Source organism: Limulus polyphemus, unplaced genomic scaffold (assembly GCF_000517525.1).
Source record: "Limulus polyphemus unplaced genomic scaffold, Limulus_polyphemus-2.1.2 Scaffold1012, whole genome shotgun sequence".
Taxonomy (NCBI): Eukaryota; Metazoa; Arthropoda; class Merostomata; order Xiphosura; family Limulidae; genus Limulus; species Limulus polyphemus.
In genome coordinates this window covers 50,488-61,549 of record NW_013666622.1, presented here as the reverse complement: position 1 = coordinate 61,549, position 11,062 = coordinate 50,488, and the positions used below count along the sequence as shown (strand labels likewise).

Here is an 11,062-nt window from a genome sequence, read left to right as displayed (position 1 = left end):
CACACGACGAGACACACATTCGACATGTAATGCTATTTGGATACAAAAAGGGAAACAACGCCTCTGTAGCCACAAAGAATATCAAAGAAGTTTGTGGAAATGTTTTGAACGTTCATAAGTGTCAACGATGGTTCAGCAAATTTCGTTCAGCCTTAAAAACCGTGATGGCAGGGGCCGACATTTTAGAATTGATATTGATGCTCTGAAGACGCTTGTTGAGTCTATCACACTCGTGAAATGGCCCTGAAATTGCATGTCTCTCATGAAACAGTACATAAACATCTAAGGAATATGTGAAAACTCCATAAAGAAGGTGTTTGGGTGCCTCACGAACTCTCCGATGATTATCGTTTCCAACGTGTGAACGTTGCTTTGTTTCTTCTGGCGCGTAATGCGCGTGAACCATTTTTGTCATAATTGATGAAAATGGATTCTCTATGCAAATATTAAACACCAAAAACATTTGCTAAGTTCTTGGACAAAACCACTTCCGACCCAAACACCTGGACTCCATTCGCAGAAAATGATGCTTTGCATTTGGTGGGACATCAAAGGAGTAATTCACTTCGTACTCCTCAATACACAGCGAACTGTCAATGCAGAGATCTATAGTGAGCAACTGGAAAGTTTAAATTAAGCCCTTCATCAGAAACGCCCTTCACTCATCAATCGGAAAGGTGTTCTTCTCCACAACAATGCACGTCCACATGTGGCACGTTTGACGCAACACAAGATTATGGAGTTGGGTTGGGAAGTTCTCCCCCACCCACTATATTCTCCAGATATGGCACCATCAGATTACCATTTTTTTCGTTCACTGCAACACCATCTTAATGTGAAAACGTATGCAAATGTGGAAGGTGTTAAAGAGGACATCGACATTTTTTTTTTTTTTTTTGCTTCAAAGCCAAGTGATTTCTTTAATCAGGGCATTAACAACCTGATTGTAAGATGGAAAAGTATCATCGATAAGAATGGAGACTATTTTATTTAATAAATGTTTTGTTTTGATATACAAGTTGTTCGGGTTTTTTTCACCTAAAAAAACCGACATTAATTTCTTAACGACCTAATATTTCTCATACATTAGTCTTTTTAAATCATCGCAGTGTGTTTACATATTAATGTTTGCTGTGTTAAAACTACAATTAACATATTATGTATTAACAACGATTAAATTTCAACACATACTCTTAATGCAATTGAAAAGTAGAAGATTTATGAATGCCTCTTTTTGTTTTCATTGCACCTTCTGCCCCTTAGGTTGCAAGCAGACCACAACCTGTAGGTACCTATCTTTGGCATAATCCATTGGACTGTTTCCACACAAGTTTGGCCACTCTGGGAGCCCATGAAGTTAACACGTAAAGACAAACAAGGAAAATTAATGTAGAAAATGGACTATTATGCAACTATGTATCTCTAAACCATTAACTAAATAGCTTACCATTTTTTTCTGAACTTCTTGTCAAACTCTTCCAACTGTCTATTGCCGTTGATTGGCCAGGATGTGGTCTAACTTCATCAGAACACTTATCTGAATATCTATTCATGAAAATGCCTCTTTGATAATTTGAAAGTGCTAAAACTACACAAAAGTGGCAGAAATACAAATTTTAATCGTAAATTACTTCTTATGAAATTAATACAAACAATAGTGAATGCTTACTCTATTGTGCTTTTGCAGCCAGTGGTTGCTGAAGTGTGGACTGTGACTGTTGGTGAGTTGAAATCGAAGCCTGCCGGTGGGGTTTGCACAGTCTCCTGGTAGGCTGAGGATGACGTCTGCTGGTAGGGTGTCATATTAGCAGATGGGGTAACAAAGACTGGGGGCAAGAGCAGCTGTGCTTTCTTTACAGTCAGTGCACCATCTTCATCTGAAATGTATAATTAAAACACGAATGTTGGTAATAGTGTCATGCTAACTTACACGTTTCATCCTATTTACTATGTTTTTAATCACAATATATGATTCATTAATTCTGTAGAATTTAGTAATCACTTAAAAGTTCATTCAAATGTTTTACTTTTCACTATTAGTATTACACTACGTCTATAATTATACCAGTAATTTTTATTAATGTCCTACTCATAATTAACGAACGTGTTCACGAGAAGGGTATGGCTAGAATAGAAGGAAAAAAATCGGACTGTAATGGACCAAATCAACAAAACGCCCCGGTAACCAGGATCAAACAAAAATAATTTATTAAATATAACAACAGGAATCCAAAATATAGCTTTTAAAGAACTAGAATACAAATTTATCACTTAAAAACAAAGCAAAAAACAATTAATAAACATGTGCTTAGCCAGGACTAGGTACAAACGTTAATAAACAAACAATATAACATAAATCTCAATGTGATTAACTTCAATAAATATTAAAGGAATTAGGAAAAAGAACCAGAAAAAGAAAAACCCAGATCACCAGAGAATAACACATTCTTTCCAAATTTAACCACTTTTCAATATCAAGGACAATATTGAGCAATAATTCTTTCTAATCATATCTCGTGATTATTTATTTGGTTTGTTTGTTTGAAGTTAAGCACAAAGCTACACAATGGGCTATCTGTGGCACTTATGTGACTAGCTTTTACCATAAATGTTAAACTACATAACCTTTCACAACATAATATCTGTAAGTCAGTGCTAGGGGAAGCTGGGGTCAGTTTCATAATACATATACAGATACAAAATCAATGTGCTCTAGATAGAAGGTGAGTTAACGCTTTAATGTAACTAAAAATTCATAGTTGAACTAAACGACAGCAGGAATAAGAAATTAACGATAAACAAAATTATAACAAAACAAAAGTAGAATTCACTCTCTCACTGCGTGATTGTCTCGCTTACGTCACGCGCATGCGCATTACTGCCAAAGGGATGGAATTTGGTAGCACATTGATACTGATTGTTGTGAGTAAGCCAAGTAGAGAACTGTCCATCCAATTGTTGTGAATATAAGCTAATTAAAAAAAACAAAAAATACTACTCAGATTGCTGTGAATATAATTAAATAAGTTAATTATAACAAACCGTCTTCTCCGGTTTTTGTAAGAATAATCCAATTAAAACTCTGTTCTATTGTTATGATTGTGTGCTTTATATTTTGTCTGTTTTGTGAACCTTTTATTTCAATTAAGTTTTAACTTTTATTTGTCACGCTTATGAAATAACTGTATCACATTAAATGTTAAATAATCAAGTAATTATATTAGAAACGTTAGTTCTTGGAATAAAGACTGCTTCTATGTGTGACTGAGTGAAACTCATGTTGTTTACATCTCTAACAATTATGATATTTCTTGCGTACTTATGATATCATTACAAAAATTGATACTATTTGTTCTTTCAATGATTATGACCTTTTATTACTATTCTTTCATTACTGGTGAAATTCCTATTTCAAAGTTGAGATCTCGAGACTCGTAAAGATATTTTGGATGTGAACATACACATTTCGCTTGGAATCACGTGAAACCAAGGAAACTGTGGTCAAACCGGTTTCTGGAAGCACCTCTACCTGGCGCTGGAGCACGTGACAGTCTAACTGTCTAAGGTGACTGTAGAACGTAGTAAGGTTTCTGAACGAGACACTACATTCGGTGCTTCTCAAACTATGATACTGCATGAACACTCGTTTCCTGGAAAAAGAAGAAGTGTTATTTATTAGGTAAGTGCAAGACATAAATAGGGTTACCAGATGTCCCAGTTTTAGCTATATTTCTTCAGTCCCGATCAGACACAGTAAAAGTCTTAATTCTCTGTACCTCCAAATCAAAGTGAGTTTGATATACACAATTTGTCATTATACACACCTCTTTTCAATTTCTCGGAGAACCTCCTGACAAAAACATTTCACATGGTACAGTGTTCTCTTTCGTTCTATTACGTTTTCTTAACCTAATCTGTCAGTGGGCAGCCGCAAGAATTGAGATTTGAAGCAACCAAAAAGAAAACGAAGCATTATTTTTCTTCTGAGTAGGTTCAAAACGTTTTTCGTTTTATTTATTACTTTTTGATTTTGTTTGTCTATGGGTTTAAAACGCGATGCAACAGAGGTGATTTGGCAAATATTAAAAAGCGAGTTACTGTTTCAGGGCTGTTAAACAGTTAGTGTCATTCCGTAGGGTGAGGGGAAGAAATGTACCAGTTTTTCACTTTGGAAATCTGGTAATCCTAGGCGTGAAACACATTGCTCTATGATCTCAGGTGTAAATTTAAATTTCTACCCACTTTGTCAAATAGTAACGAGTTTATTCTCTAAGCTGTAAATAGTTGAAAGACACAAGTCCACTTTTTAAATCATAAATTTTCCGTAAAATATATTGAAACCCGTGTAAGCGGAATTTCTTGCAGTAAAAACTATTATAAATACTAGCATTATAAAACACCTTGGAACCTTGCGGGTGGAATTTGGACCCAGAACAACTGTTATAAATCTCTAAATAACTAACATTAAAGCCTTTTAGCTGAAAACTTCTTGGAAGAAAAACTGCTATAAATAAAGCACATTGGAACCTAGCGGATGTAATTTGGGCTAAGAAGAACTGTTATAAATGTCTAAATAAAGAATATTAGAACCTTATAGTTGAAAACGCTTGTAAGAAGAACTATTATAAATTTTCTGTTATAAAACATATTGGAACCTAGCAGGTGTAACTTGGATTAAAAAGAACTGTTATAAATCTCTAAATAAACAACATTAGTACTTTGGAGGTACAACATGTATTACGAATGAGTTGTAAAATATCTAAGTAAAGAACATTTAACCTGGTAGATTGAATTTTTGAAGGTTGAATGTTCTTCACATAGAGATTTTATAACATTTATTCTTAATACAAGATGCACCTGCTATGTTCTAATGTTGTTTATTTAGAAATTTATAACAGTTCTTTTTAATCCAAGTTACACCCGCTAGGTTCCAATGTGCTTTATTATAACAGAACATGTATAGCAACTTTTCTTACAAGAATGTACTGTACGAAACACATTGGAACCAAGCAGATGTAACTTGGTTTGAAAAAAAAAGCAGTGTAAATCTACTAAATAAAGAATATCTGAAATGCTTTAAGGGCGATCCATTTGCCAAAACGCAGATGAAAGACGTTTGCGTGATTTTAATCACTTTTGTTAGAAATAAAAACCCTTATTGCTTTGCTATTCACTGTAATCTTGTTCAATTTTTTTTATCAGCAATGGAGGATATCCCTAAGTTACCCTGGTCTCAGAAGCTGAGTTATGGAGTAGGCCACGTACTGAATGACATCACTGCATCTCTGTGGTTTACTTATCTGATCGTCTACTTACAGTTCGTTTTGTGCTTTAACACTAGCCTGGCCGGTTTGTTACTTTTGGTGGGTCAAGTATCTGATGCCTTGTCTACGATCCTTGTTGGATACGAGTCCGACACTTCTGTAGAAGGTTACATATACCGGAAGTATGGTAGACGCAAGACACTTCACTTACTTGGTGAGTTGAGGCAAATTACTTTATTTAAATAAATCTTTTCATAAAAAACAGAGGTGTCGGAACCAGAGGTGATGTAGCATCCCCACTTTTATATATTTGACTTATATAGCAACTGTAAAATTTATTGTTACATTAATTTTTCTGGGGGGCAGCCTCTTATACTTTCAATCTCTCATTGTAAAACCTTCATGTCTAGCCAAGAACTCCCACTTTGCAACTCCTTTCTACACCACTGAGAACGATACCGAATACATGTTAATTCAGCCTTATGAAGGACCTAACCTAACCAAAACTGGGAAACCTAACTAATAATAACTTCAGATTAGAGTAAACTATACACTTAAACCGAAACTAAAAATCAACCTGGTTATCAGTATAGCTAATTAAATATATTTTTTCTTACATTTCTACTTATAAAGATTGGAATTCATTGTTTCAACAGTTTGATACATTTGATCTTATATATGTGCGTATAAGTAGCTAAATTTGAAATTATAATATTATTCAGTATACCGGGACGGAAAGACTAACTTTAAGTAGCTGGGTTTGTCTCGGCTTTCCCGTGTTATACTTGAATAATGGGAATATATGAACTACGTAAGAACTATTAAGGTAGGATTTGTAGTTCTATTTAAGATCAGTTAGTTTTATTTAATTTATTTTGTAAGGGTAGAGGTTGGGAGTTTCATACAGTAGAAATTTAGGGAGCTATTACCACAGGCATTATCTGCTATGACTTTCAGGTTACAACTAGGACTGACAATGGAAACTCTACCAAAATCTATTTAATGCTTATTTTATATTAAGTTCACTATTGTTTTATAGTGCTGGTTTTAATCGCCTATTAACAATTAACGTAATTACTTGTATTAATTATTATTTTCAACTATATGTGTTATGGTACCAAAATTTGAGAAAATTACATTGTTGAGAGTGTGTATGAACGCATGTGTGTGTTTGTGTGTTACGGGATGAAAAGAAATAGTTGATAGCGAGCTGTGCTTCTTAACCTAGTATGTTATTCGTAACTATGCTGGTTACTCTTCTTATCGAAGTATTTTAATGTTAACTATGTTGGGGACATTAAGGTAACTACGCTTTGTAACCTAGTATTTTAACCTTAATTTTGAAGGATATATTAAGCTAACTACGTTTCTTAACGAGTATTTTAATAGTAAGTATGAACGATGTATTTTAATTTAGCTATACTTCTTAACTTAATATTTTTAATCTTAATTATGTAGAGGATATTTAGCTAGCTATGCTTTATAACTTATCATTATAATATTAATTACGCAGGAGATATTAAACTGGCTACGATTCTTAACGTAATATTCTATTCTTAAGCATTGAATGGTATATTAAGACAGCTATGCTTCTTAACCCAGTATTTTAATTTTGGCTATGTAGAGGACATTAGCTGGCTTTGCTTCTTAACCTAGTATTTTAATCTTGGGTATATAGAATATATTTAGTTGGCTACGCTTCTTAACCTAGTATTTTAATCTTGGGTATATAGAATATATTTAGTTGGCTACGCTTCTTAATCTAATATTTTATTCTTAAGCATGAACGGTATATTAAGCTAGCTATGTTTCTGAATCTAGTATCTTAATCTGAAGTATGAAAGGTACATTCAGCTATCTATGGAAGACAATCATATTTCAGTAATGAAAAGCTTTTTTTCTAATCTCCTACATAGCTTTCCATTAATACAACAAAAGATGAACCGTATTCTGTAATGAAAGTATTTCTTCAACCTTATTTGATATCTTTCATTAACGTAACAATAGAATTAACTGTCTTCAATAGAAACAAACATGGATTTATGTAATCGAAGGCTTTCCTCGTTATTGCGAGATAGATTTCTGTAATGTAGAAAAATAAAAAACCAGGTACAACCCAACAATGCCAAGATATACAATCATGTACGTACTCAAGGGGGGGGGGGGAGAGGTCGCCCGAACCCCCTATATTTGTGATATAAAAAATTATGCTTATATGTTTATAGCGTAGCTGCTTATTATAATTAACGTTTTGTACATAGTCTACATTCGTCCGATGAAGCATCAGCATTTTTTGGCGTGAAATAGTCGCATGCAATGGCTTCTGTTGACATTTTGTAATTGGAAGGCTGAAGCTATATTGCTACTGTCAGGTTTTGTAGAATGATGATTTGTTGACTTTTCATTAGCTGTTTGTGGATTTTATGTGAATAGCCATGCAATTGTTTAAGCTATATTTCATGCAAAAGTGCTTCCAAATTTAATCTCATAGCACGTATTCTTTTACAAATGTTCTGGGGGCATATCCCCAGACACCCGTAGTATTAGCATGCTTATTGTGCTTCGCAAAACATGTGTTGGCTTTTGATCTCACAAATTAGAAAAACCTCTTTAAAACATTATGCATACGGGTCTGACAATATTATTAAAATCTATGCAAGAAGTAAAGATTGGAATGGTGAACGCCTATTGAACAAAACTTAGACAACGTAATTCTTTTCTATTTCACTGATTTTAACAAATTGTTTGTGATTTCATCGCGCATTAGTTTATCTATAAATATATTACTTGTTTAAGTAGATATAGTTTTATATAAGGAACATTTTTGGCTACGGTATAGAGCTCTTACATTTTACTTTTTTATATCATCTGTTTATATTTAAAAAGCTACCTCTGGGAATGGAATCAAAGTGATAGTTAAGATTTTTTTTTCGAATAGTAATTCTAGAGACCTAATTGACATAGAGAAGCTAGAAAATGACAGGACTGGTGTAAGATAAGCGTACTGTTTCTACCGTTTCCTCAATGAGCACATCAATGGTCACAGTAACAATTCCCGCGATATATATGAAGTGACCATTCTCAGTAAAGTTGTTGTTGTTCTTTGCAGTCTGTTTTTCTACTACTTATTTTTTTTTCTCTTAGGAACTCTCTGTGTCATCCTAAGTTTCCCGTTTATATTCACCAAGTGTCCTGGATGCGAAAATGCCAGCGAATGGGCAATCTTCGTGTTTCTTGCCCCCCTCGTTGTGATTTTTCAATTCGGCTGGGCTTGTACACAGGTGTCCCACCTTGCCCTCATTCCTACTATAACTTCCAACGATTCTGAGCGAGAACTTCTGAACATTTTAAGGTAATAACTTACATGTTTTACTGAAATAAATCCTTATTGTCTGCCTAAGTTGTTATTTTTCTTGATAATATTCTTCATCTGATTTCGAAGAATATTGCAATCGTTTCAAGAATAGTATTATCTATGTTATTTTCATATGTTGCTCAGTTTTGAATTTTGTTGAGAGTACTTCTTGGTTTAAAAGCGTATTTTAGGGTAATACACAAATCAGAATATTAAAAGTATTGTGAGTATTGTGTTCAAGTAGAGTAGAGCATGTGAGTAGTGTTAGAGCAGGGATCAAGAATTTGTCGAAAGTATGTGATTACCGAGATTAGAAACTCGGCATAAGTATACAAGAATTGTGAAACAGCAGAGATTTTTTCTCGCTATAATCCTGGTTTAATCTATATTTAAAGTGCATGCTAATGTGAAAATCGTACTTGTATTTCTCAACAATGAGGTATGTAGAATTTTATAACAGTAAATATTTAGTGAATGTTTTTAAAACATATATCAAAAGCGCTACCCTTTATTGAAAAAAACTTTTTAAGAACTCCATTTTTTTGGTGCTATATTTATAAATTACTTCAATATAGATATTTTTCTAATTGTCTGAATCTTGAATACCCAAAGTGTGAATTTTTTTTATGAATTTTGATTTTGTGGTGCCCCCCATTAGACGGCACCACATTGTATTTATTATTTCGGTCACATACATAGATAAATACATATATACATGCTACGTCCATTATAGTAAGATGAGGTTTGTAGACCTTTTAATTTGCAAGTAAATCTTTAGTTAACGTCGTTAATATTTACTAATGTACTGTTACGACAGCGGAGGTCACGTGACTCTAGTAACACGTTATGCACTTCTAGAACGTTCATGAAACCTCGATAGGCTACTAGATATGCGGTAGTCTTGTATATAAGCCGCCAAGAACTGACGGCAAGAAGGGGTAATTCAACTGCGGACAGAGAGAAACGTATTGTTGAGTCGAGCGCTTGAGACGTTCGTTGTGAATTATAGCTTTTGTTATAGCGCACTGTGGAAATTAAGTGTATTGCAAACTTGTATTCAGAGAGAATAAACCAGTTTTGTTTAAGAAAGGACTTGTATCGCTAAAGTTTATTCGTAAATAATTTTTACGAAAAATTACAGAGGGGTAACAGATTGGTGTCAGAGAGTGAGACAAAAACAATGGAAACGAGAAGCGGCAAATCAAACTACAGCTTAGCAGCCTTGATGGCAGCAATACAAGAGCAGCAAAAGAAACAAGAAGAACGCGAAAAGAAATTACAGCAGTGGTTGGAGGAAAAAGAAAATAAACAAGAAGAGAAATTACCGCAGTGGTTGGAGGAAAAAGAAAAGAAACAAGAAGAGAGATTACAGTGGTTGTTGGAGGAAAAAGAAGAGAAACAAGAAGAGAAATTACAGCAGTTGTTAGAGGAAAAAGAAAAGAACCAAGAAGAACGAGAAAAGAACCAAAAAGAGAGATTACAGCAGTTGTTGGAGGAAAAAGAAAAGAAACAAGAAGAACGAGAAAATAAACAAGAAAAGAACCAAGAAGAGAGACAACAGCAGTTGCAAGAAAACCTGCAACAATGGCAGCTTGAACAGCAAAATAAACAAGAAGAAAGATTACAGCAGTTGTTGGAGGAAAAAGAAAAGAAACAAGAAGAACGAGAAAAGAAACAAGAGAGACTACAAGAGTGGTTGGAGGAGAAAGAAAATAAACAAGAAGAGAAATTACAGCAGTTGTTGGAGGGAAAAGAAAGAAACAAGAAGAACAAGAAAAGAAACAAGAAGTACGAGAAAAGAAACAAGAAGAGAGATTACAGCAGTGGCAACTGAAACAAGAAAGGAAACAGGAAGAAAGTCTCCAACAGTTGCAGGAAAGTCAGCAGCAACTAGAGGAAAGTCAACAACACTGGCGAGAAGTACAAATGGAAAACATTAGTAAATTTAAAAACGAATTAGATACATTAAAGGATAATTTATTGTCTTTTACACAAGGAGGATACATTAACCATCAACTTAATCAGCCCCAGACAATGGCAAGCCCCTTCCAGACCCCGCAGCTAAACCCTAATGCAGACATCTTCAGTCCTGTTAGAAGTCACATCCCAGATATGAATGTCAACAATATGGGTGATCTAGTACAAAGGAAGCAACAGGAATTCGATGGGAAAGCACCATGGGAAGCAAATAGAGCACAATTTGAGCTCCTGGTAGAGATGAATGGATGAACAGAGGAGCAGAAAGCAGTATATCTGGCAAAGAGCTTGAAGGGACAACCACTGGATATACTTGGCCAGTTGTCAGCAGACGACAGGCACAACTATAGAGCACCGGTAGCTGCTCTAGAACTCAGGTATGGAACCCAAAACCAGTCAGAAGTCTACAGGGCCAGGTTCAGGACGAGAGTCCGTGCTAAAGGGGAGAGCCTGCAAGAGCTCGTGG

The 11,062-nt window shown here is 34.6% G+C and overlaps 1 protein-coding gene across 1 annotated transcript in view; it reads left to right on the top strand.

The window, feature by feature from the left end:
- Positions 1-3,550: 3,550 nt before the first annotated feature.
- Positions 3,551-11,062, top strand: part of LOC106461693 (major facilitator superfamily domain-containing protein 12-like) — a 57,359-nt gene continuing 49,847 nt past the window's right edge. The window contains exons 1-3 of the mRNA XM_013921541.2: positions 3,551-3,679; positions 5,203-5,478; positions 8,409-8,616. Coding sequence (XP_013776995.1) covers positions 5,205-5,478; positions 8,409-8,616 — 482 coding nt within the window. The 5' untranslated portion in view covers positions 3,551-3,679; positions 5,203-5,204. The remainder of the gene's footprint in view (positions 3,680-5,202; positions 5,479-8,408; positions 8,617-11,062) is intronic.